A 27,908-nucleotide genomic window follows, 5' to 3' on the forward strand; every position below is an offset into this window, starting at 1 on the left:
CTACTATACATGTCATATGCATGTACACACATTTATTTCACTACCAAAATATTCATGGAATTTATGTTAAAAAATCATGGAATCTTCTGAAAAAACGCATCACCTAGAAAAATGTCCACCTTTTTTATTTGAAATCGTGCGTTGCTACGAGTCCTTACTTACTCTCACGTTATTATTCGTTTGTTCCTAATAGGCTTCGCTTCACAATATGTTGGTGCGTTGTCCCTAATAGTGCTCTCTGTGCAAGTATAGTAGCAGAATATATTTGTAGGTGCTTTGATGCCATATGTTTATTACGTGGGACCCACACATGGAACTCGTGCGTTCCGACGGAAGCGGGGGCGGGCACAGCTCTGAGTGGCGTATCATCGTTCGGAGTCCCATTGCCGCGGTAGGAGGCAACCTACGATGGGAGCGGTGTCAAGATGTATGACGTCGATGATGGCGCAACCGTTGTTGGGCTCTGTAAATAGAAATAAAGCTAAGGATGGGAATGATTAAGTTTGAAGGGTGTATTTTTTAATACAAACTTTTGCATATAATCTCGGATGAATACAAACTTTATATTAAAACTGAAGAGCTCAATGAGATTTTAAACTTTACAATTGACAACTTTTTCATTCGAGATCATTTAGTAGTCCAAAAATATATTATAAGTTCAAAGAAGAAACACATTTGCCACGTCATTGATCCACAGCTCTGAAATCGGGCATTCCTGTTAGCCGAACTCTCCTCCCACCCTTCCCTCTCAACTAGCCAACCTTATATCCTCCCTCTCTCTCTTCTCTCCCACCTCTCCTCTCTCTCTCTCCCGACCCTATCTCCTCTCTCTTCTCTCCCACCTCTCCTCTCTCTCTTCTCTCCCACCTCCCCGGCGCGCCAAAATTATCAAAACATATTTCAAGGACTACGGGTTGATTATAGAAAAGTTTAGGGATTTTTTGCAAAATCATCCAGACATATTCCAAGAACTACGGGTTGATTACCAAAAAATTAAAGGATTTTTTTGCAAAATAACCATGACGGTTGGAAGAAACAGCCACACTTTAATATTACTAGCAAACATGCCCGTGCGTTGCAATGGGAGGAAAAAAATCCTCACACCTCCTTGCTCAACCAGGCGATTACTTATTATTTTCAAAATGGACCTTGAATTCATGCACAAACCAAACTTATTGATTTAGCCACATAAGAGCAAAGCCAAAAATAGAAGTAAAGATTGCCAAGATCGAGTGTCGTTTTTCTTTGAGCAATATGGGATCATGAGATTGTACCATAACTGGTGTAGACATATTTAGATAAAACAGAACAATGGAACTTGCCGTAGTCTCAATCTCACATCACGCTTTGAATGTTGAAAACAAACATATTCTCTAGAACTACCTTTCAATCTCAATCTGATGAGTTATATAAATGATTCTTCGTAGCGATGAGTGTTGCCTCGCATTGTACGATGTGTTTTTTCACGATTTCTCTTTGCAAGTTTTTGCTCACACATCATATCTTCATAGCTAGAGCTACCTCTGATGATCACATATCGGCAAATCACCTGTCTCAACTCGATCGAGTTTCAAATTTGCGTAACATGTCCTACCATATGCGCGTCTTGTTCCAATTTGCTCAGAGGTGCATTATAATTTTTCTTGCACATATCGCCGATACCCATCTGACCATTGTGTTCTATGTCAATAATGCCGTCTGTAACTTTCTTTTGCCGACGAGATGCTTCTTTAGTAATTCATCCTTTTTCTGTTGAGATAGTGGTGCATGTCTGTCTCTTTCTTGCTGCCTCTTGTGTTCTTTAGGATTAGTGTGTAGTTCTTGATCACCAGATGTCGTGGACCAGAGTGCCCCTTATCTCCTCTCAATGGTTCCTCTCGTGAACGTGAGGCCCTCGTCTCTCTCGATCGGCTCATGTACTTGCTCCCTCTCTCGGTAATCTCTGCTTCTATCTCTGCAGCACAACGTCCGGCAAGGTGTTCGCCTCAATCGCACGTGGCGACTGGTGAGCCACAACACGGTGCTCAACAGGGCGCTCGCTTGGCCTTGCGGGGCGTCCGATCCTACGCGGTGAGGGCTGCACGTCTCAGATCTCGTTGCAGCAACCTACCTAATGCGGCAAGGATAGCGCGGCGCTCGACTCAGCAGTTAGCACGCGAGGGGCGGCATTGCATCCGGTCCGACGCTGCTAGTTGCTAAGCAGCACTTCGAGGTGTGGTGTGGTGCGGTGAAGACCACAAATGCACACGGATCAACACCTTGACGGTGGTGGCTACTTCGGGTGATTGCGGCAATTCAGTGATGGTAGGATACGTGGGGCGATGCCACGGCGCAGCGCTCGGCTCAGCGTGCCGAGGAGCGGCGTGGTGCGTCTCGTCGCTCAGCCTGTAAGTCGGCACGGCGAGGCTAAGTGCATGCTCGGATCGATGGTGGCAGCTGCTTCAGGTGATGCTCGGCTTCCACCTCCTTTCGCTAGCATGAGCATGCAAAGGCCTCGAGGGGATTCTTTTGCTCGACCGGACTGCTGTGTGGATTTATACTTCGTAGCAGTTGTGCACGACTCGATCACGAACTTATGGAAGGCTAGGGCGATGAAGAACGAGTTTTTTTTGTGGGTAGACAAGAAGAACGAGTTGGAGACGGAGTGACAGGCTAAGTTCAAGTTGTTAATAGCTCAAGACCCACGGATGGATGAAAAGCTCTAGGAGGCGGAACTTATAGGGCTGCGGGTTGATTACGAAAAAAGTTGAGAGATTTTTTTTACAAAATAACCACGACGATCGGAAGAAATAACCTCACTTTAATATTAAATATAGGTAGAGAAAATGAAAAGCGATATTGTTTCATGGATATTAGGATATCGGTGATCAGAGGAATGATGCACTTGATCGAGCGATTAAGAAAGGCATCTAGATGAGAGGTCTTCTAGGGTTCAGGAGCATAGCTTTGTTTAATGATCATTTTCCAACAACAACACTTGAACGGACAAAAGGAAAAAATCTCTAGAACGGCCGACGTGTCTCCACGGAGATTGCTCTCCCCTCGTATTCACTCACCAAATGATGATCGCATGCGCGATCGGTGTGCCATCAACAGGCGGGCCGCGGGCAACAGGTTCCAATCGTGTGATGTTGCTTGGAGAAGAATGTCTGGCCTGTCTTTACAAAGACTTCAACCGGTCGGTTAAGCTTTGATGTACTGGACTACTGGTAGTTGCAGTGAACGATAGACTTGAAAGGCTGCAAACTAACAAGCAACTTATTTTAAGTGCTTGTCGAACTTTTTTGCGAAGAGAATTGATGCTAGTGATAGGGATGCGAGTGGGTACCTAATGGAGTTTTTATTTGTCAGCTTATTAACACGTGGCATGATATTTGTTCGCTCCTATACCGTAAATTAATTACGTGGCAATGCCATTTTAATTCATTTTAACAAAGTTTAGGCCGACTATCCCAAAACATAGTGGAACTTGTATCCCTGCTAGTCACATGAGACTTAGTCATGTCCATTTGACTATTTCATATAAATCGTTTGCCAATCATTATCTAAAAAAATCGTTTGTTGATCGATACGTTGGATTAAAGACATGCAACCAATTGTTTTGACAGTTTATTTAGCTGACAAAATCCAAACTTTTTCAAGTACCTGCACGTAGGTCCTTTTTCAGGTTAGGCACCAGATATACTTGTATTTCCACCCAAGCAATGCAACCAATTTTCGACACTTTGAAGACGACACACGTACTGCTCGAGTGCAAGTAGAAGTAGAGCTTCTTCCTCCACGGCTCCACCGACAAAGGTCTCCTGAAGAAACAGAGCCCTACCATGTTGTAGATAAAGCCGGTTGCCAGGTAGTGCAGGGTCCTGAATCTTGGATGGATTGGTCAGAGCGGCCTTGACTTTGCCATTTAGCTGTCTCGCTTTATGTTCCGCGACTTCCGCCGCCCCCGTCGTAGACTTCCCGGCCTTTTTTGGCCTTTTTTTCTGGCTTCTGTCACGCACCATCCTCCACCCGGCCCCCTGCTGATCTGATCCTATGCCGAGTGCTTGCTCCACTTGCGTGGTGGGACCTTGGAAGAAGCGCAAATGGTGATGGATTCAACAAACCTTTAACGTGTCCGACCAAACATAGCGAGCAACGTCTTTGTAGGAGCACAATATAAAAGGAAAACTGCTAAAGTGCCTGTGCCAACGTTACATGAATGTGCAGAGGCAAACGTTGTACTGGGAGGTGGCAGTGATTATTGGAGTCCGGCAGACCGGTCCCACATGTCATTATACCCAAAGCAAACTTGAACTGTCAATTCTTGAGACAACTGAGCCTAAACCCTAAACCTTAGTACTCCCAGTCTCCCACCAAACTACAAATTCAGAGCTTGTTTAGAAAGTTAGGATAAGAACGATTCCAATATCTGCAACTAAAAGATAGGAGTATTTCGCATTATTTAATTCACTCACGGTTTGGAAAGAACAAGGCACATGGTTCATGCCCTAAATCTGTGCCTTGCCTTGTCCAGCCTTCCAAGGCACGGAAAAGTTTTGCGTTCTAATAAATCGTGCGGCTGCTACGGTTTAGCGCACGCTGCCGTGATCATGGACGAAGCAGGCAGTGGCCGTAATGATCTGCTCCACGTCTAAACCCCCCCCCCCCCCCCCCCCCCCCCTCCCTGGTTCAGGCCTTCAGACATGGTGTAGTGTATCAGTTCAACCTTTAGTCTTTTACTCTTTTTTATTATTTACAACCTGATGATGACGATCTACCGCGACGAGTCAAAATTGGAACCGGTCCAGACCAGTAAGCACGACGATCTTGCACGTTTGCGCTTGCGCACGCTCATCTAGTAGGAGTATTTCACAGATTCTCGACAAAACGTGGCAGATATACTACTCGTCGGAGAATCCGCCGTGGATGCACGCGGACTCAGTCATTCGAACGCGCACGTCGCACGCAACGATGTTTCCCGGCGGCGACCTGGCGAGGTGCCGTGAGGCGAACAGGTCTGGAGCCGCCGATCGAGCACACGCCGGCCGCAGCCGCCGCCTCGTGCTTGCAGCGAGACGAACCGGTCCAGGGCGAGGGTGCGCTCCGCTCTCAGCTTCCTTGTTTCGATTACCTGACGTTGACGGCTTATCCATCATCATTCGGGGATGATTATGCAGGAGCGTCAAGATGAACGGATTCAAACACTAAAACCGGACAAGTTTAATCTCTGAACAGCTGAATCTGTGTGGAATTTGTTATTCATCCATTGCTCGAGCGTAAAAAAAATGGCATCTGAAATCGAATACTACTACTAGGGATTGGACTATATGCCGCTCATTCGATCATCTCGATCGAGTTGGTTGGCATGCATACGCATGCAGCGCAGCGTGTCTGGACCATCCCTATAGGAAAAAAAAAACTAAGGCATGTATGTATGAGCCGTTAATAGAGTCCGTTCGATTCAGGCCAGGCCGCGACTGGCTCGCGCGGTCGGCCGATTCATTTTCTAGCTCCAAGTAGTCCAACATGTCATGCGCGCGCGAGCGGGGGAGCCGGACACCGTCCGTGCGTGCACGTACCGGACGAAAGGCGAGCTCGCTAGATCCTTGTCGCGACTAGGATCCCTCTCTTCCTTCTTCTTTTCCTAATCGATCGGACAATTCCCGAACCAATCATCGGCTCCGGAATGCTCACCCGAAGATCTGATCTGCACGCACGTCCTCCGATCCCATGCATGCAGCCGATCCAAATGAATAAGAAAATTAATGGCTTTATTATTTCAAAAAAATAAAAAATAATGGCCTCTTGTTGCTTCCGCAGTCGATCCACCGGGACTCGATCCATCCATCCATGGACCGTGTCAAAGCTCGAGACGAGGCGTTCCCCTGATGCGGATCGATCGGGGATATGCACGATAGGGGCCGTGCCTACGCGATCGACCAGCCTGGTTGCATTAGAATTCAGACGCTGTCGCCGTCGTAACGCGTCGACAGCACGGCCACACTGTACGCCTGCGCGCGTCCGCACCAACCGGCGTCGTCACCGTCGCTGCCCTGCGCGCTCACGCACCGTGGGTTCGCACGGATTTCCTTCCGGCGGTCAGGGGCTCGGTCGCGGTCGGGGTCAGGGCCCGGAATTATTGCGACCTCAGAACAGGCTGCGAATCGTGTTGGTCGTAGCAGCAGCTAGCCTAGCATTAGGCATTAGCGGAGCTAGCTAGTTTATGCTCGACCAGACAGACCTGGCGAGGCCGTGTGCGTGGAGTACTCGCTTCGCCGTCACTGCAGAATTATTGCCGCCATGTGCGCCCGGCGGTAACATTCCGGCCTCGCCAACCACCGCGCCGGATCATGGGCGGTAGATGACGGCTTCTGTAAATTTAAAATGTTATTAACCATACAAACAAACCTCGAAACAAAATCAACACTCGAATCTCAAAGTAAGATGAAGATAATACGTGCAGGTAAAGATATTTTTTGCCGAGTATTTATTGGTAGACAAAAAGGGACGACGAACATGGGCAGAAGCAGCACGGAGCGACGGACGACGGGATCAATGCACGTTACGAAACATCCCCGTCCATGTTTGCCGGAGTTGGACGACGACGACCACCACCACCGGTTGGCTGCGAGTAATTTGCCGGCTACTAATCGGCAGCCTCCCCCGGCTTAAAGAATAATCTAACAACACCCAGGCCGTGTTTAGTTGGGGAATTTGGGAGGTGCCAAATTACTGTTACAGCACTGTAGCACACTGTAGCGTTTCGTTTGTATTTGTGAATTATTGTCCAAATATTGACTAATTAGGCTCAAAAGATTCGTCTCACAAAGTACAACAAAACTGTGCAATTAGTTTTTAATTTCATCTACATTTAGTACTCCATGCATGTACCGCAAGTTTGATGTGATGGGGAATCTTCTTTTTACATAGTGTCAAAGTTGGGAGTTGGGAGTAACTAAACATGGCCCCAGACTTTTAATTCAAAAACCAGGGAGCCACCCTCCGCATGACACTGTCACACTGATGACACGGACCAGCGGGGGGGCCCACCGCCCACCGCCACGCTTCGTCTCCACGCCTGCGACGTCACGCGACGGGGATCCCGCATCCCCAGCGCCGCGGCAGAACAGCGTCGCCGCGCGCGGCCGGCCACGGGGGAGGGGGAGCGCCCCACCGCGCGCTTTGAGATTCGCGGGCGGGCGCTTCGCGGTGGATAAGATTTCGTGGGGGCGGCGGGAGGAGCGGGGTCCTGCCCGCGCCGTTGCGCGTATGGTGGTGGGGCCGAGGAGCGGGTGGTTTGGTGGGTCCCGCTTGGCGGTGTGCGAAGGAGAGGCCCGCACGTCTGACCCTGGGGCGCCACGTGGGAGAGGCCAGACGGTCCGACGTGGTACGCGGCAGGGGACCGGACCGGACCGGACGCTCCGGGCGGCCGATTTCTTTTGTTTTTCTTGTAGCAAAGCCAATGGAATGCTCGATGCCTCAAAGAAACATCTATGATCATGGATGGTTTGGGATATCATGAAAAGTTTCGAGGATATACAGATAATCTCTAACAATCAATGGCTTTCTAGTGATGGATGATATCCAACTTCCTAGCTGCAGATCAAATGGATTTTCCTTTGGATATCAGATATCACTGTAGAGTGAGTAGATATTTGGGATGAGTCCCTAGATTATGCCATCAGGAGTTATTGAAATCATTAATCTGCCACTGAAACAATCAATGACTTTTCTAGTGATGCATTTCCTGCTTGCTTGCAGTCGCATAAAAACTGCATAAGAATGGAATTTTTATCGCCGTAGCTGGAAATGAAATAGTAATAAAATCCTTGGGACTGCTATGTGGATGTTCTTGAATTTTATGAAACCATTAATCTGTTACAGGGAAAGAATTGTCCATGATGATTTTTTTTCCATGTATGACACTACCATTGTAATTGAGTTACTTTTAGTTCTGCACTTTATAATCTCAAAAGATGTTGCATAGGTAATGGAAAATCTTTAGTACCAACACATGAAATAAGCTTCGTTGGTTGGCAGTAAAGGATTTGATATTATCAGATGATCCATACACAAACTACCTTTAGTCTTTATCTTTCAGTCTTTTTAATTGGATACATAATGAGAATCATACATGCCCGCATATTTTCTTCTTCATATGGAATTCTTTGCATTTGGGACGATGACTCATATTTCAAAAGAATATTTTTATAGGCATAACACTAAGGTGGTAGGTGAGAAAAGCTCTCCTAATATTTACCTGAAGAGACATCACGAGTCACCGATCTTTTATTTGTTTACGAAACCACCTCCTCATATTTCCTCAACCTCAATGTATAGTTGCCACTCTCTTTTTTGCATAGTTTGGAAAACACCCCCCACTCCCACACCTTGCTACTTTAGGGTTTGACGCTATTCAAATCGCCTCCTTGCTAGTTTAGGCTTTGATGCCACTCGATCCCCCTCGTTTGCTACCTTGTTTCATGTGTGTGTACGGCGATGCTAAGCATTGATTTTACCACTTCAAATGCCACCTAATAGCTTTGCATTCATCCACTACTTGATTCCCTTTTTATGGAGTACCATGAATAACCTCCTCCCTCTTTTGATGATCCACTGCCACCGCTACTCAATTGATGTCTAGGGTACGCAACCTCGATCTAGATGTAAGATCAAAGAGCAATGATAAATAATCTAGACTTAAAGTCAAAAAAGGGCCGATGGTTGACCTAGAAATAAGGTAGGATTGACTACAAATCTCCTGGTTCCTATCCTCATTTATATTCGATAGCTTTCCATCAAGATGTAAGGTTCAAGATAACAATAAAGAGAAAAGTGTTCGTGTGCCTCAACCTCTTTTCAACGCAGGTGCCAGCGCTAGAGGTATCTACCATAACTGCACTCAATAAAAGATGAATCATTTTTAAGTTTAATTTTATAGTACTATTTTTGTAAATGCTGATCTACATCGACCGTTGTGTATGTTAACAAGAAGCCTTGATGAAAAAAAAATATTTAGAGAAACAAAAAGTAAATAAATTATTTCGTCCATTAAAAATTATCCTTTTTGCTTGCCAATGTGACCATTTTTAATTTTGTACCTTACATCAAATATGGCACCATCATAAAAGGGGAAATAGTAGGAACACATAGCTCTCCTCTAGAAAAGTCGTAAAGATAAAAGAGTATAAACACGCATGAAAAAAAGTCAGTAGTCAGACAAGGTCATAGTATTGTTGTTACGATGTTACCTACAAGAAACAAATTAAATAAAAAAAGAAAAGAAATAAAAATCATATGGAAGCATAGCAAGCAACCAGGCAACGAAGCCAACCACCATTTACAGAGGACACACTCAAATGTTGCAAACTCGAATAGACGGAGCAGAGCAGGCAGAAGAGAGGCGGCGTCGCGGCGAGGTAGAAGAGAGGAGAGAGAAGGGGCGGAGGCGCGTGGGTGAAAAAGAGGAAACAAAAAAGAAAACGAGGAGGTAGAGAAAACACAAGCAACAGACAACAGCAAAAATAGGAGGTCGGAGGCGACGAGCGGGAGGCGGAGGCGAGGAACAACGTGAATAAAAAATTTATTCGGAGAAACAAGGGGAGGCGGGGAATCGCGTCGGAATTCCGGCGAATCGGCGGGATCCGGCCGGGATCTGCGCGCCGGATGAGGGGTCGGCACCATGAAATGGTCCACATTGCTTAGTAAGGTCGTCTTCGCCGCCGGCCAGCAGCAGGAGCAGCAGCCGCCGCCCCCCCCGCCGCCGCCGCCGGGGTCGCCGCTTCGTCGCCAGCAGGCGGACCAGGACCTCGCCACCCCGAGGCTCAGCTCCGCCTCCACCGGCGGGGACGAGGGCGGCTTCGACGCGGCGGCCGGGAGCTCGCCCTCTGCCGCCGCGTCCCCAGCCAGGTGGGTTCCCCTAGCCGAGTCAAACGCCCAACGGGTCTCGCGTTGCCTGTATCGAATCCGGTGATGCATAGCCAGCTCCGATGCGATCTCGTTGCTCTCGCTTTCCGGGTTTAGCAATGGCGATCGGATTTGGATTCGGGGAACGTTCGATCTCAGATGCTTGCTTTTCCGTTTCATCTGCCCGTATTTGGTTGCCTGTTTGGTGATTTGGTTGGTAGATGTGGGATTATGCGTCATATTAAGGTTTTGACTTGTAGGATTGATACAACTGAATGCCTTTTTAGCTGGAGCTTGGTGACAAACTACACGTCGTTTTGGTATTGCTCTATGGTAGACATGGTGACTTCGGTAGCAATATGCTGGATTAGGACGGTGCCTTGGCGAGAAATGATGCCGGACTAGGATGGTGGTTGCGCGATTCGTTAGCTGCATAGTCAATTCTAGGATTTCTATGTCTGAAGGCTATGGCCCTTGTCCTTTTGGTTTCTTGTGTTTTTGCACGTGCTTTTGAAAACTAACAAAACTGTGGGATTTTGCATTTATCGTAGTAGAGAAAGTGCAACGTTTAGTCATCGCCACTGGGGTTAATTTGACAAGTCGCTTGATTTGCAGTTCGATGTTTGAACTGGGATGCATTGTGGCACTTACCATTCTAAGGTGCTGTGTAGTTTGATTGACTGTGCTGTAGGTTGTTTCTTGAGTTACTGCTCTGCTATGGATATACTTATGCCTTCATTGAATCTTGTTAGATTTCATGCGCTAGCTAGATACTTATAATGAATGTCCTGCTAGGGTCATAGTCAGTTGCTACTATCGATAGTACTACCATATTGATATGCGGGGATAATGGTTAATATTCTCCGCGACCTCCTTTCTGCTGCATTGTATTGGCTGGACAATGGCTGATGAGGGTTGCTATGTTATCAATGTGTAGTTACACGATTAGCTGCTTTGGACCCATTTCATAGAGATCATATATATAGAATAAATTATCTAGTTTACTGGGGAATGGAGATTTATTAGCCATACGTGCTTAATTTTGGTTGGGAATTTAAGATTCCTGATTGTTCATTTTCTTATTGGCAATGCTGCAGTGTTTGTGAAACACCATTACACTATTAGGAAAGAACAACGGCTTACTCATTCATGCACTTGTCATTATACTATCCATTTCCCGAACTAACTGTGTAATCACTCGGTAAAGGGACAGATACTATGTTATCAGTTATGTTTTCTTGGAACGGGTATAGCATTTGGACCTGATAACAGAAGTTTACCTCTTATATGCTAGGTTTCTATTTTACCTTTTAGTTTTCTGCCAATCTCTGCAAGCTAACTCATGTATGTGTATGGATCTATGGATCACATATTACTGTACGCGCTCTCGCACATGATAGTATATGCTCCATAGGTTAGGTGTTTGGATACCACCAGCTAAAGTTTAGCACCTGTCACATCGGATGTTTGGATACTAATTAGGAGTATTAAATATAGGCTAATTACAAAGCTAATTGCACAGATGGAGTCTAAGGCCCTGTTTGTCATGGCTCCAACTCCGGGTGGAGCTGCTCCACTCCAGAACTCCACATGGAGCCAGCTCCGCTCCAAAACTCCAGAACTAAAATGGGATGTTTGGCTAGATGGGTGCTCTCAGCTCCAAAAAGATCGATTTCAGTGTGGATTTCCATTGTTGCCCCCAATTAAGACCCCACTTGTCATCCTCTCTATCCCATCTTCTTCTTCCCCTTTCAATATGCCAACGGGTTGTGTGTATTTTACATCCATCTATCCCCTTTCAATATCCCAACATATGCTGTAAATGAATGGATGAACATGGTCAGGAGGAGTGAAACTCAAAAGACTTTTCAAATGTTTCCCTTGGTCTGTTAAAATCTTCCACTTTCAATATGCCAACGGGCGGCAGGGTGGGCGGCGGGCTGGGCGGCGAGCGGCGGGACAGGCGGCGGGGTGGGCGGCGAGCGGCGGGACAGGCGGCGGGGTGGGCGGCGACGGGCGGCGGGGCAGCTTGGGCGGCGACGGGTGGCGACGGGCGGCGACGCGGGGCGGCGACGGGCGACGGGCGCGACGCGGGGCGGCGACGGGCGACAACGGGCGCGGTGCTGGGCGGCGACGAGCGCGGCGCTGGGCGGCGACGGCGACGGGCGCTGGGCGGCGACTGGCCTTGACGACGGGGAACAATAGAATAGAACGAAACATTTTTTTCCATAACCAGTGACATTGGTGGGTAATTATCCACCAACTCCACGAGGAGGTTCAAAAGAGAGGTTTCTGGAGCAGCAAAAGAGGTGCTCCAAAACTCCACCTCCATTTGCACTATAGCTCCATGGAGTTGGCAACTCCATGGAGTTTTGGAGTTGGGGTGTTTGGCTGAATTTTTTGATGGAGTTGCTGGAGTTTAGGAGTGGAGCCGTGCCAAACAGGGCCTAATTCGCGAGACAAATCTATTAAAGCCTAATTAGTCCATGATTTGACAATGTGGTGCTACAGTAACCATTTGCTAATGATGGATTAATTAGGCTTAATAGATTCGTCTCGCGAATTAGCTCGGGGTTCTGCAATTAATTTTATAATTAGCTCATGTTTAGTCCTCCTAATTAGCATCCGAACATCCGACGTGACACTGCTAAAGTTTAGCACCTAGTATCCAAACACCCCCTAAGTTCTTGTATTCTAGCTTACAACAATCAAATCAAGGATCTGTGTTCTTCATTTAAAATATTCATTAGGAATTTGGTTCTGCTGTTTCAAGTAAATGATTATGTGCCGCAAAAGCTCTTCATGTTTTCCATTTTATCATTCTTTCAATTGTACTCAGGGGAAAAGATGAGTTGGAATCGGACTTCAGGAGGTTCTGGGAGGAATTTCGCTCTTCCAGCTCTGAAAAGGTACCCTGGCGCTTGTTTTTGTTTTTCTCACCATACATCAATAATCACAACTTGAGCTGGTTCTTACCTTAACATTTTGTTCTGTTTTTTTTTTCGCTGCAGGAGAAAGAAAGGGCCTTAAATTTGGCTGTAGATGTCTTCTGTAGGCTAGTCAAGCAGCATTCTAGTGTAGCTCAATTAGTTGCAAAGTATGATTCTTTACAATTGCACACACTACTTTAATTATTTATGCTGTTATATTGCTCTTATTTTGTTGAGTTCATATCTATCGTTTATGTAAAAAACTGAATATTAGTCTTCTGTTTCTTTCCTTCATAATTTCTACAGGTTAGTAGAAGCACATGTTTTTTCTTTTGTTATTGGAAGAGCTTTTGTTACCGATGTAGAGAAACTAAGAATCCACAGCAAAGGAAGATCACTGCGTGTTGCTGATGTTATTGGCTTCTTTTCAGATATCACGGAGGTTTGTTCTTGTATTGTTTATATAGTGCAATTTCTAGGTTCCAGGTGGCCGTCTCTTATAACCCTTTTCTTTCCACAATCCAGCTTGGTATATGTCCAGGATCGAACTTGTTGTACGCAGTCGAAGTTCTTGTGACAGAGGTTAGTGCAATTGCTATAATTTGATCAAAACAGATTCTGTTGTTCATATATTCTGTTTTCTTTCAAGGCAATGTCTGTAGTACTTCGCAAATTAGTGAATGTAATGAATAAGATGAAGAAGCAAGAGGCATCTGCTTTCTCACGCAATTAGTTTCAAAGGGTATTGGGGTGGGTGTCGGGTGGCTCATGGATAAAAATGTACTTAGCTACGATATAGACTTGCTCACTGGTGCTCATATTTTGTATCCAATATGAAACATAACTATGAAATGTTTAAACTAACAAGCATATCTTGTGATGTTTAATTTCTTGGTTACAGACTAATGATAAGCAGCCTCTGTTGGACTCTGGTATTTTGTGCTGCCTTATATATATCCTCAATTCTCTATTGAATCCCAATGAGTACTCCCCAAGTACCTCTCCTGCTCGCCAAGCAGGTTCAAAAATTGAGGAAAGCAAAAAATTGGATCCAACACAATCACGACGGCTTGAGGTAATGCCGATCTTCTGGTTCTCGTAGAAACAGGACTTCCTTTGCAAGACTTTATTGTTGAGATACACAAAATCATAAATCATTTAAGTATTTAACATAGGGTTGGCTGAGCTTTGTGTTTCACCATTCTGCTGTATCCACCTGTATTATCAGTTTATTACAAGTCTTTTGCTTCATGTTCATATGTGGTATAAGGTGACTATATTTCTTGCTATCATTTTATCCTGGTCAACAAAGGTTTTGACTTCTATTCTTGTTTCTGTTCTATGGAGATTGAGGGGAGCGTAATACATATAATGAAAGCATTGTCGAGCCATCAATCTGCTGCACCAAGTTTAATTGAAGATGATGCCCTACAAGTCCTTTTCCACATGGTTGCAAATGGTTCGCTCTCTGTATTTTCGCAATTCAGGGATGGTATTGTTCCCCTTCACACAATTCAGCTTCATCGCCATGCAATGCAGGTAATTTGAAATGATATAACATCATGTTTTGGAGGGTCATGTTTCTGCTGCATCAACAGTTGCTAAATATATTATGTTCATAACTGAGCAGGTTCTTGGTCTTCTTCTTGCAAATGACAATGGGACTTCTGCCAAGTACATCAGGAAGCACCAGTTGGTACATCATCTATCTGCTCTTTATTGTGGATGAAATGCTGTCCTGTTCTTGGTTTTAGTTGGATTTCTTGACATGAAAGTACAAAATAGCATGTAGCAATCATCCTTAGTTATTCGATCTTCACAGAGAACTAAATATGTCTAGCTGTTATCTGTTGGTATTAGGACATTAGGTTCTCAAACAACAGGAAAAACTTCATTTAAATATCGTAGTATTTCATTTAGGCATTCTTTCAGAAATCAGGCTGATCCTTTTTGGATCGCCAGCTAAACCATTGTAACTGGGCTACCAAAGTTCTGTTTTCTCTCCTTTTTCCAATCACTTTTTTAGGATCTGTGCTGGCAGCATGCCATGATTTGACCACTCCCCATTGTGGTGTTGGGCTGCCATCTTGTGGCAGTTTTCCTTCTATTATTTTACTGGAAAACATCTATTCTTGTGCACATATGTCTGTTCAATCTTACTGACCCTTTCCTATCATGTCTTTTAGATTAAAGTACTCCTTATGGCTGTGAAAGATTTCAATCCTCAGAGTGGTGATGCTGCTTACACCATGGGCATTGTGGATTTGTTACTGGAATGTGTTGAGTTGTCTTACAGGCCTGGTAAGTACTGACAAACTTTGCCACTCAGACGTATTTCTTCCGAGTAGAGATGCTTTGATTCAGTATTTTTCAACGTGTAGAAATTAAATGGCCTTTTTGGTCTGTGTGGTTCTGGTTGGGCTCCCATCTCTAGCCTATCCTGACTTGTTTGGGACTAAATGCTTTGTTACTGTACAGATTAAATGATAATTCTTGTCTTGGGCTAATATTTAGTATTTGGTTTACTTTGCAGAATCTGGGTCCATAAGGCTCAGGGAAGACATACACAATGCTCATGGTTACCAGTTCCTTGTTCAGTTTGCTCTTACACTTTGTAGCTTACACAAAAACCAGACTCTCCAATCCTCATCCAAGTTAGTAAGCGGAGAGGATGGGTTCGATCCTTCTCACAGATTAGAACAAGATATATTCTCATGTGACCTTTCACCTCAGTTGTCTAGGTTGCTTGATGTTCTGGTAAATTTGTCACAAGTTGGACCCTCTGAAAATGGTGGTGGTAAAAGTTTAAAATCCTCTCACGCGAAAGGAACAGGGCACAACAGAAGCCGAACTCCATCTGCTGACAAATTTGATGAGGTGATGGAAGTTAGTAGCCCCAAGGTAAAAGATCTTGATGCCATTCAGATGCTACAAGATATTTTTCTGAAGGCAGACAACTTGGAAGTGCAAGCTGAAGTTCTCAATAGAATGTTCAAGATTTTCTCGAGCCATCTTGAAAATTACAAGCTGTGCCAACAACTACGTACAGTTCCTCTTTTTATCCTAAACATGGGCAGCTTCCCTGCAGCACTACAAGAGGTCATTTTAAAAATTTTGGAATATGCTGTCACGGTTGTAAACTGCATTCCAGAGCAGGAGTTGTTGTCACTCTGTTGCTTATTGCAACAACCAATTTCTACTAGTCTTAAGCATACAGTGCTTTCGTTCTTCGTTAAGCTCCTCTCCTTTGATCAGCAGTACAAGAAAGTTCTCAGAGAAGTTGGTGTCTTGGGGGTATTGTTAGATGACTTGAAGCAAAACAAGCTTTTCTTTGGAGATGAGCAACACAACAAGGCCTTTGAGTCTACAGAGAGGATATCTAATGCAAGTAATTTTCAGAAGACGGTGGACAACAAAGATGCAATTCTTTCGCCAAAGTTAATGGCTTCTAGTTCCGCAAAATTTCCCATGTTTGAAGATGAAGGAACAATTACTGTTGCATGGGATTGTCTTTTTTATCTGCTGAAAAGAGCTGAGCCTAACCAGCAATCATTCCGATCGTCCAATGGCGTCAACATCATTCTTCCTTTCTTGGTATCTGAAAGTCACAGATCTGGTGTATTACGACTATTGTCATGCCTGATAATTGAAGATTCTCTTCAGGTTTGTGTTTGTAGCTGACTATCCCATGAAAACAACAAAGCATTTTTCTTCTGAAACATTTTTAGTTTAGGAGCCTAAATGTTAAATTCTCTAATTCATGAGTCTTGGTGGAGCACATGTTCAAGTTGAAGGACTTCACTTTCCTATGCTCACTGTATATTTCTGACCATGCCTAGTGATTTTTTTAGCAGCAGCAGTGGCATGCATGTGAACTTGACCTAACTTTACATATGAATACTTCTGTTTTCAGGCTCATCCAGAAGAAATAGGATCACTGGTTGAAATCTTGAAGAGTGGGATGGTATCAACCTCATCAGGTTCTCAATTCAAGCTTGATAATGATGCAAAATGTGATACATTTGGTGCTTTGTGGCGCATTCTTGGGGCAAATAGTTCAGCACAAAGAATTTTTGGAGAAGCCACTGGATTTTCCCTGCTACTGACAATGCTGCATAGTTTCCAGAACGACAGCGAAAATGAAGAGACTGAATCATCTTTACATACTCATATGAAGATCTTTGGTTTTCTATTGCGAGCAATGACAGCTGCAGTATGCAACAATTCTGTCAATAGGGTAAGGCTGCACACAATACTTTCGTCGAACACTTTCTATGATCTGCTCTCTGAGTCTGGGTTGCTCTGTGTGGACTGTGAAAAACAAGTTATTTTGCTTTTGCTTGAGCTTGCACTTGAGATTGTTCTTCCACCCACGAGTAACTTGCAAGTAGAGTGCATTTCATCTGAAACCTCAGAGGATGAATCGAGCTTCTTATCTGCAACATCATTTGGACTTTCAAGGCTTGACAAGGAGCGCGTGTACAATGCTAGTGCAGTTGTTGTGTTGATCCGTTCTTTGCTGGTTTTTACACCTAAAGTGCAACTTGAGTTGCTGAGATTCATTGAGAAGCTAGCAAATGCTGGTCCATTCAACCAGGAGAATTTAACTTCCGTTGGTATGGACAAAAGAAATTCTTGTTACCCTTTTTCTTTTGACTCATTTTGACAAGGGCACCTTATGTTTTTTTGTTACTCTTTCATTACGCAGGATGTGTTGGCCTTCTACTTGAGACAATCAGCCCGTTTTTGGAGGGCTCCTCTCCTATTCTTAATCATGCCTTGAGAATTGTTGAACTGCTAGGTGCTTACAGGTCAGTTATATCCATTGCATTTTCATCGCAACAATTCCATCTTCTTGTTTTTTTTTGAGGGCAATTCCATCTTCTTGTTTTGTGGTACATGATTTCTCTTCTATTTCCCAGGTTGTCTTCCTCCGAGCTAAGACTTCTTGTGAGATATATTCTTCAGCTGAAAGTGAAGCGTTCAGGTCATCTTTTTGTTAATATGATGGACAAATTGATTCAAATGGAAGATACCAGACATGGAAATGTGTCTCTAGCTCCTTTTATTGAAATGGACATGAGCAAAGCCGGCCATGCATCTATTCAAGTTTCATTAGGAGAAAGAACATGGCCGCCTGTTTCTGGGTACTCTTTTGTTTGCTGGTTCCAATTTCAGAACTTCTTTAAAGGCCAGCCGAAGGAAACAGAAAAAACATCTAAAGGGGCCTATGGTAAAAGGAGTGGGCATGTTTTGCGCATGTTTTCTGTAGGTGCAGTGGATGATGCCAACACTCTATATGCTGAACTTTATCTACATGATAATGGTGTTTTTACTATATCTACGGGCAGTTCAAGTTCATTGTCATTTCCTGGCATTGAAATGGAAGAAGGAAAATGGCATCATCTTGCTGTTGTTCATAGTAAGCCAAATGCACTAGCTGGTCTTTTCCAAGCAAGTGTAGCTAGCCTGTATCTTGATGGAAAGCTGAGGCACACTGGGAAGCTTGGATACTCACCATCCCCGTTTGGTAAATCTTTGCAAGTAACACTTGGCACGCCTACTATCCGTGGGAAAGTTTCTGATATGTCATGGAGGCTCAGGTGTTGTTATCTTTTTGAGGAGGTCTTGACACCCGGGGGCATTTGTTTCATGTACATTCTTGGGCAAGGGTATCGAGGATTGTTCCAGGACACTGATCTTCTGAGATTTGTACCAAATTGGGCCTGTGGTGGGGAGGTAATGGCAATCCTGGATTCATTAGAAGTGGATGTACCTGCATCTTCAAGTAGCCAGCGTGTTGACAGTTCAATGAAACAAGGAAACTCTAGACTTGAGATCAGTGGAATTGTTTGGGACATGGAAAGGTTAAGAAATCTCTCCTTACAATTGTCTGGTAGGAAGCTAATATTTGCATTTGATGGAACCTCATCAGATGCTTTTCGAGCATCTGGGACCCTTTCGTTGCTGAACCTTGTTGATCCAACTTCTGCTGCTGCATCCCCAATAGGAGGTGTGCAATGTCGTCTAGCTATTTTTTTTGTTTTTGAATTGCAATACACCAAAATTCAATTAGTTGTTCATATTGACAGGTATACCAAGATATGGACGTCTAAGTGGTGATGTTTACATCTGTAATCAGTGCACAATTGGTGACACTGTTCAAACAGTCGGTGGGATGCCTGTTGTGCTTGCTCTTGTTGAAGCTGCTGAAACTAGGGATATGCTGCATATGGCGCTGGAGCTGCTTGCATTATCTCTTCAGCAGAGCCATCAAAATGTAAAAAACATGCAGGCCTTGAGGGGTTATCATCTTCTTGCACTTTTTCTGCATAGGAGAATGTCACTATTTGATATGCAATCTCTCGATATCTTCTTCCGTATTGCTGCCTGTGAAGCTTCCTTTCCTGAGCCAAAGAAATCAAAGATAAATCGGACAGCAAGCTATGCATCTGGGATGTCCCCAGATGCCAGCCTTGATGATCTTACCTTACCCAAGTTTGGCGATGATGTGTCGTCCGGTGGATCACATGGGGATCTAGATGAATTTTCACCTCAAAAGGATTCATTTAGCCACTTGTCTGAGCTGGAGAATGCTGACTTAGCTGGCCAGAGTTCTGAATTCATAGTCTTGTCAAATGCTGATATGGTCGAACACGTTCTCTTGGACTGGACTATATGGGTTGCTGCTCCTATATCAGTGCAAATAACACTTCTTGGATTTCTCGAGAGGATGGTATCCATGCATTGGTTCCGAAATCACAACCTTACAATACTGCGCCGGATCAATCTTGTTCAGCATCTTCTTGTTACTTTACAACGTGGTGATGTTGAAATTCCCGTGCTGGAGAAGCTAGTTGTGCTACTAGGTGTCATCCTGGAGGATGGTTTTCTAGCTTCTGAGCTGGAACTTGTTGTAAGATTCATAATAATGACATTTGATCCTCCAGAGCTTACACCAAACCACCAGATTGTCCGGGAGGCTATGGGAAAGCATGTTATTGTGAGGAACATGTTATTGGAAATGCTTATTGATCTACAAGTAACCATAAATGCTGAAGAATTGCTGGAACAATGGCATAAAGTTGTCTCGTCCAGACTGGTCACATATTTCCTTGATGAAGCTGTACATCCAACTAGCATGAGATGGATCACGACTCTTTTAGGAGTTTGCCTTACATCATCAACTACATTTGCACTGAAGTTTCGTGCAAGTGGAGGTTTTCAAGGGTTGAATCATGTGCTTCCAAGCTTTCACGATTCTCCAGAAATATACTATATATTGTTTTGTTTGGTGTTTGGGAAGCCTGTTTATCCTCGAGTACCAGAGGTCCGAATGCTTGATTTCCATGCTCTCATGCCTAGCGATGGAAACTATGGAGAATTGAAGTTTGTGGATCTATTGGACACTATAATTGCAATGGCAAAAGCTACATTTGATTCCTTGATTATGAAATCTATGCTTGCACACCAGAATAGCAATCTTTCACATCTTAGTGGCACCTTGGTTGCTGATCTTGATGAGGCGACCTCGGACATGGGAGGTGATCTTCAAGGTGAAGCTCTGATGCATAAGACATATGCAGCAAGGTTAATGGGTGGTGAAGCAGCAGCACCTGCTGTTGCTACTTCAATATTGAGGTTCATGGTTGATCTGGCAAAGATGTGCGCACCATTCTCTGCTGTTTGCAGGCGGCATGATTTCCTGGAAAGCTGTGTTGATTTATATTTTTCTTGTGTAAGGTTTGTACAATGTGTCAATGCGCATATATCATGTTACTTTTTTTTCCCACAGCAATATATCATGTTACTTGGTGCAGAGATGTTTATAATAAGCCTTGGTTTGGTTATGTAGGTCTGATTGTGCTCTGAAGATGGCAAAAGATCTTACAACTGCTGCAACTGATGAGAAGAATGTCCATGACAATGACAATGGAAGTTCAAAGGACACCTTTTCAAGTTTACCACATGATCAGGAGCAATCTGCCAATACAATGAGTGTAACAAGTTTTCCTCAGGAGCCAAAAAGTTCCAGTTCAGAAAGTACCGGCGTGCCGAACGCTTTTGAAACCGCTGAAGTAAAAGCAGATGATTCTTCGAATCGGGAGCAGGAGCTCAGTACTAAGGTTTTAAATGGTCAAGCAAACCAAATGTTTAATAATGCTCATGATCAAGGACGGATCACAGCACCCAGTGCAAATGGCATTGCTGAATCCCACCAAGTAACTGATTCACCCAACTCTGTTTCTATGAATAATGTTGGATCCCCTGTTTTATCCGAGAGATCAACCCACAGAGCGGCTAGTACCCCTTCTGCATCTCCAATGGCTCCATTCACATCTTGGCCTGGTAGTGCAGGATCATATAGTGATGGTAGACACCTGACAGCCTCTCCATCCATGGCTTCATCTATATCTGGGATAGACCTGGACTCATCCCCAGATCCGAAGACACATATTCAGAGTTCGCCTGCCGTGAATACCCTTTTCCCAATCAGTTCCAAGCTTTTGCTTGACATAGATGATTTAGGTTATGGGGGTGGCCCATGTTCTGCAGGAGCAACTGCTGTTCTAGATTTTGTTGCTCAAATCCTTGCTGACATTATATCAGAGCAGTTTAAAGCAACACTTTTTATTGAGAGCGTTTTGGAGTCCGTACCCTTGTTTGTTGATATTGAATCTGCTCTTGTTTTTCAAGGCTTGTGCCTAAGCAGATTGATGAACTTCCTTGAAAGAAAGCTCTTGCTTGATGATGAAGAAGATGGGAAGAAACTTGACAAGAGCCGCTGGTCTGCCAATTTGGACCCACTTTGCTGGATGATAGTTGATCGTGTGTACATGGGCTGCTTTCCAACCCCACTCAGGGTACTACAAACGCTAGAATTTTTAATGTCCATGTTGCAGCTTGCTAACAAAGATGGCCGTATCGAAGATGCTGTGCCTCCAGGTAAAGGTATTTTGTCCATTGCTCGAGGAAGCAGGCAACTTGATCCTTACATCCATGCCATATTGAAGAACACAAACCGGATGATAATGTACTGTTTCCTGCCAACATTCCTTAAAAGTATGGGGGAAGATGATCTACTTGCAAATCTTGCATTCCTAACAGAAACTGGGAGGAGTTTAGCTTCTAAACCTCATCAGGAAGACTTTTCTGTTGATATTTGTACAGTTCTTCAGCTTCTAATTGCCAACAAGAGACTGGTGCTCTGCCCAAGCAATGTTGATACTGATCTAATGTGTTGTTTCTGCATAAATTTAATGGCACTTCTCCAAGACAAGAGACTAACAGCTCAAAACTTGGCGGTTGATTTACTTAAATACTTGGTAGTGCATCGTCGCCAATCTCTTGAGGACCTTTTAGTTTGTAAGCCTAACCAAGGGCAGCAACTGGACATCCTTCATGGAGGACTTGACAAATTGCTCACTGGAAGTACCTCAATGTTTTTTGAATGGCTCCAAAGTTCTCAGCAAACAATAAGTAAAGTGTTGGACCAGTGCGCATTAATAATGTGGGTTCAATATATTACTGGCTCAGCAAAATTTCCTGGCGTGAGAATAAAAGGAATGGAAGTCAGGCGCAGGAAAGAGATGGGACGGAAATCTCGGGAATCTGTAAAACTAGATGTCAGGCACTGGGAACAGATAAATGAGCGGAGGTATAATCTTGATTTGGTTCGTGATGTGATGTCTACAGAGCTAAGAGCAATCCGTCAAGATAAATACGGATGGATATTGCATGGGGAAAGTGAGTGGCAAAGCCAGCTCCAAGAACTTGTTCACGAGAGAGGTATTTTTCCCATGCGGCAATCATCCACAGAACCTGCGTGGCAGCTATGTGCTGTTGAAGGACCATATAGAATGCGGAAGAAACTTGAACACTCCAAATTTAAGATAGATACTATTCAGAATGTTCTAACCAGCAACCTTGGATTCGATGATGCTAAGATGACCAGTAAAGAGGATGGAGACTTGTTGATGACATCTGGGTCAGATACAATGTCAGGCTTGAATCTTTTGGATTATGGCACTGAACAGAAGGATCTTGATGCTGCTGAATTTGCATCGTTCAAAGACGATGACGACATATTCAAAGGAGGAAGCACAATTTCAGCTCCAATTGGCTGGACTGATGATAAAAGTAGCATTAATGAACAAAGCCTTCATTCTGCTACGGAATTTGGAGCAAAATCAAGTTCCCTTTCTTTTCACATGACAGAGAGTCACCATGGTAAATCTGAACTTAGTTCGCCAAGGAGGGCACCTTCAGTAAAAGGTACTGATGCAAAAACTTCGGAGGATAAATCAGAAAAGGAGTTGCTTGACAATGGTGAATACCTTATCCGACCCTATCTGGAACCCTATGAGAAAATAAGGCATAAGTACAACTGTGAAAGGGTTGCAGGTCTTGATAAACGCGATGGAATATTTCTAATAGGAGAACTTTGCTTATACATTATTGAGAACTTCTACATTGATGATTCCAATTGCATTTGTGAAAAGAGCAGTGAAGATGAGCTCTCCGTCATTGATCAAGCTTTAGGTGTAAACAAGGATATAATGGGAAGCAGTGAATCTCAGCTGAAATCACCTTCCATGTGGGGTGCGACAGCAAAGGTCGGTCTTGGTGGCAGAGCATGGGCATATAACGGAGGTGCTTGGGGTAAGGAGAAGCTTTGCAGCAGCAGCAATCTGCCTCATCCATGGCATATGTGGAAGCTTGATAGTGTTCATGAGCTACTAAAACGTGATTACCAGCTCCGCCCTGTCGCAATAGAAATTTTCAGCATGGATGGTTGCAATGAGCTTCTAGTTTTCCACAAAAAGGAGAGGGAAGAAGTTTTCAGAAACCTTATTGCCATGAATCTCCCGCGGAATAGCATGTATGTATTCTTAATCTCTTGCAGTTACACATGCTCAGTAGTTACCATGTGAATGCATAGCAGTAAGATACCACTTCCTAGTTCCTAATAGACTTAAAATGAATCCAAAACAATTAATTGGCTATCTATAGAACTATAATGGTGTGAAAGGTAATAGGTAGCAATTCTTGACATCATGCTCCAGAGGAATTAACATTCATTCTTCAATGTGAGTGAAGTTACTTTTTTGTCAGCACCTTGCTTGATAAACATGCAACTGACTGTTTTTGTCGTCGTAAGTTCTGGCATTTAGGACATGTAGTATCGGAACCACAGTATATTCCTACTTTCCATAGGTTCATGGCTCAATTTCCATTTTCCTTGCTCGATAGGTTTTCTATTAGAATTATCAGTCTTGATATCGCTGGAATCTGGCTGCCTTTTTCACCAAAAAATTATATATCAATTATGTTTTTTTTTCTTGCACGGTGTTGTGACTTTTGAAAGAACACCATAGTAAGCTCTATTTCAGTGATACACTGGATTTTTATGTTTGCTATCTGTTCTTCTGTATGTCTCATGCAGTTAATAGGTGAAGATGTTTCCTTTATCTTCTGCATTGTGTGAACTATTTGTAGTTGTAATTGCAAGACCTGGCATTTTATTTGCTATTACTTATCATTAGATTTCTTGAGCATGAGAACCTTATTAATAATTGAAGAAAACACCCCTTTCTGCAGGTTGGACACAACCATATCAGCATCCTCTAAACAGGACAGCGGTGAGGGGAGCCGTCTTTTTAAAGTCATGGCAAAATCGTTTTCTAAAAGATGGCAAAGTGGAGAAATTACGAACTTCCAATATCTCATGCATCTAAATACACTTGCTGGTCGAGGTTATAGTGATCTCACACAGTACCCAGTATTTCCATGGGTTCTCGCAGATTATGAGAGCGATACTTTAGATCTGAGAAATCCACAGACATTTCGCAAGCTTGATAAACCTATGGGATGTCAAACAGAGGAAGGAGAAGACGAATTTCGCAAGAGGTTGGTTCATCTCTAGCATCAATTTTTATCCTTTTGTTTTTCTTTCAATTTTTTTAAAAAACTAGCATTTTTAAATTTGCTAAATGCTTGAGGTCTGTTTGTCTAACTCTCAATTGAAATTCATTCTTTTGTTCCTTTCAGATATGATAGCTGGGATGACCCTGACGTACCAAAGTTTCATTATGGTTCTCATTATTCAAGTGCTGGAATTGTCCTTTTCTATCTCTTGAGGTTGCCTCCTTTTAGCACAGAAAATCAGAAATTGCAGGGTGGACAATTTGACCATGCAGATCGATTATTCAACAGTGTGAAAGATACATGGGTAAGTGCTGCTGGCAAAAGCAACACATCTGATGTGAAAGAACTGATCCCTGAGTTCTATTATTTGCCTGAATTTTTGGAAAACCGGTTTAATCTGGATCTGGGCGAGAAGCAATCAGGAGAGAAGGTATACTTTCACAAAATTGCACCTACTAATCTTTGCTCTAGACCAGATGCAATGACTCTGGAAAGCTCAGGTCGGTTGGAGGCAAGCATGTAATAACTTCCTTAAATGATGCTTTCAGGTTGGTGATGTTGTTCTGCCACCTTGGGCTAAAGGCAGTACCAGAGAATTCATTAGGAAGCATCGGGAAGCATTGGAGTCAGATTATGTATCTGAGAATCTACATCATTGGATTGATCTTATTTTTGGATATAAGCAGAGAGGAAAGGTAAAGCATCTCTGGTTTCTGCATTTGCATTTTTTCCCTAGTGGTGTTGCTGTTACCCTCTCTAATCATCACAGCACAGATATGTTTTGTTTTGAAACAAGGATAGCATCTTTTTCTATCAATCCATCTGCTTCATATTATATGTTCCCTATTATACTTGCATGGTCTCTGAGATGTAATTTTGACCAATGATTACCACATATTATGTTAGGAAAGTTATTTTTCGGGGGTTCCTTTCCACGCACAGATTAAGTGACTTGTAATGTGAAACAGAGGGTATTTCTGTAGGTCATGTTATGCATTTCATTTGGTAGTATTACTCATTTACCGACATGATTTTGATATTTATTTTGTTTTATATATGGCAGGCAGCTGAAGATGCTGTCAATGTCTTCTATCACTACACATATGAAGGCAATGTTGATATTGATGCAGTATCAGATCCTACCATGAAGGCTTCAATACTGGCACAAATCAACCATTTTGGTCAGACCCCAAAACAGTTATTCCAAAAACCACACCCACAAAGACGGACTGACAGGAAAGTCCCTCCTCATCCTCTACGGTACAGCGCCTATCTTACACAACAAGAGATTCGCAAGACAGCATCTTCAGTGTCCCAGATTGTCTCCTACAATGATAAGATCCTAATTGCCGCAGCTAACAGCTTGCTCAAGCCAATAGCTTACAGTGAATACATTTCCTGGGGATTCCCTGACCGAAGCTTGAGAATATTGACATATGATCAGGATAGACTTTTGTCCACACATGAAAACCTTCATGGTGGTAGTCAAATTCAGTGCACTGGAGTGAGCCATGACGGCAATATTCTCACCACAGGTGGTGATGATGGAGTTGTTGCAGTGTGGCGATTTGTGAAGGATGGCATCCGCCGTCTCCTGAGAATGGAGAAGGCTTTGTGTGCTCACACGGGCAAGATAACTTGCGTCTATGTCAGCCAGCCTTACTCATTAATTGTGTCAGGCTCTGACGACTGTTCTGTTATTTTGTGGGACCTGACAAGCTTGGTCTTTGTGAAGCAGCTACCAAGGTTCCCAGCATCAGTATCTGCGCTACATGTGAACAACCTCACTGGTGAGATTCTGACCGGTGCTGGTGTTCTTTTTGCTGTTTGGAGCATCAATGGGGACTGCCTTGCTGTGGTGAACACCTCACAGCTTCCTTCTGACCTCATCTTATCTGTGGCAAGCACAACACACTCGGACTGGCAGGACACCAACTGGTATGTGACAGGTCATCAAAGTGGCGCTGTTAAGGTATGGAAAATGGTGCACTGCTCGTCTGATGAGGCAGTAAATAGCAAGAGCAAATCGCCTGCAATCCCTTCTGGTGGGCTTAGCTTGAATGGCCAAACACCAGAGTATAGGCTACTTCTGCAGAAGGTGCTCAAGTCTCATAAGCATCCTGTCACTGCCCTTTGTATACCACCGGACCTGAAACAGCTTCTTAGCGGGGATGCCAGCGGTCACTTGCTTTCGTGGTCATTGAAAGACGACAGTTTCAAGGGTTCATAGCGACAGTCAAATTTAGGGATTCATCTGCACATGTAGAAAGCGCTGATTAAATTATATCTGGTCTCTCATCCAGAACTGATGAGCATAGGCGTGCATTGAGAAAAGAGCTCAGATCGGCGTGCTACCAGAGTATATGAAGGTTTCCTTGGATGCCCATGACCTGGCCATTCGATGATTCGGGCCAGAGGGAAATTGAAATACAACAGACACACGTTGAAAGGATGAAGTGGATGAGGCCATTGAGGCGTCGCCGCGCTGACATCATAATCTTATACTGTGAATTATCAGATGGCTGTACCTTCTCTTCTTGTTTTTTTGAGGAGAAAAGGATTCATGCTGGGGGGTTGTAGGGTGCGCCAGTGTTTGTAAAGTTTGTACAGGGTAATTTTGGTGGTGCCGGTTTGAGGCGGACGATGATGATGTATTGTCTCGATGTTTTGTTTGGGGCTGCGGAAGCAAAGGAAAGAGGTGTTAGGTTCAGTTTCTCTCCCTCCCTCCCCCCCTTGAAGTGTTGTTGTTCATTCTTTGACTGGGTGTAATTTGCGCACCCTTGTTTACTTGTGTTCGGTCAGATCATTTGCGCTTGCACGTACATACATGCACGCAAGAGTTTTGCTCAACAAAGCGAATCCATGGTTCAGTTGGGAGTATAATCTGTTGTAGATCATTCCGGCGCGCATTTGCGATGCAATTGTAAACGTGGCCGTACGCCTCCACGGATTAACAAGTCGGCGAGGTCACTTTTTGCTGTCATTTGACGCGTCCCATAGAGATTTGCGCTTTGCGGGGTTCATCTAGGCCTGCACGTTGGATCTGACTGACTGACGGCACTAAGATTGACGGATTTGTGAATCAATCAAAAGGATCCGCTCACATGGTCCTACGATTAGTTGTTAATTTTCTATTTTCTCTTCTTGTTGGAGACTGGACTC

The 27,908-nt window shown here is 43.9% G+C and overlaps 1 protein-coding gene across 1 annotated transcript; it reads left to right on the forward strand.

Annotated features, from left to right (window-relative positions):
• Window positions 1-9,304: 9,304 nt before the first annotated feature.
• LOC101781324 (protein SPIRRIG) lies at window positions 9,305-27,552 on the forward strand. The gene is made up of 19 exons (XM_004981753.2): window positions 9,305-9,891; window positions 12,728-12,797; window positions 12,900-12,985; window positions 13,125-13,260; window positions 13,344-13,400; window positions 13,720-13,893; window positions 14,166-14,357; window positions 14,449-14,514; window positions 15,005-15,119; window positions 15,352-16,481; window positions 16,732-17,434; window positions 17,527-17,629; window positions 17,741-18,831; window positions 18,911-20,561; window positions 20,674-23,700; window positions 24,420-24,728; window positions 24,870-25,176; window positions 25,295-25,441; window positions 25,810-27,552. The coding sequence occupies exons 1-19, from the start codon at window positions 9,665-9,667 to the stop codon at window positions 26,974-26,976; spliced, it is 10,758 nt and encodes a 3,585-aa protein (XP_004981810.1). The 5' UTR covers window positions 9,305-9,664; the 3' UTR covers window positions 26,977-27,552.
• Window positions 27,553-27,908: the final 356 nt, after the last annotated feature.

The sequence above is a fragment of the Setaria italica genome, chromosome IX (genome assembly GCF_000263155.2).
Source record: "Setaria italica strain Yugu1 chromosome IX, Setaria_italica_v2.0, whole genome shotgun sequence".
Classification (NCBI taxonomy): domain Eukaryota; kingdom Viridiplantae; phylum Streptophyta; class Magnoliopsida; order Poales; family Poaceae; genus Setaria; species Setaria italica.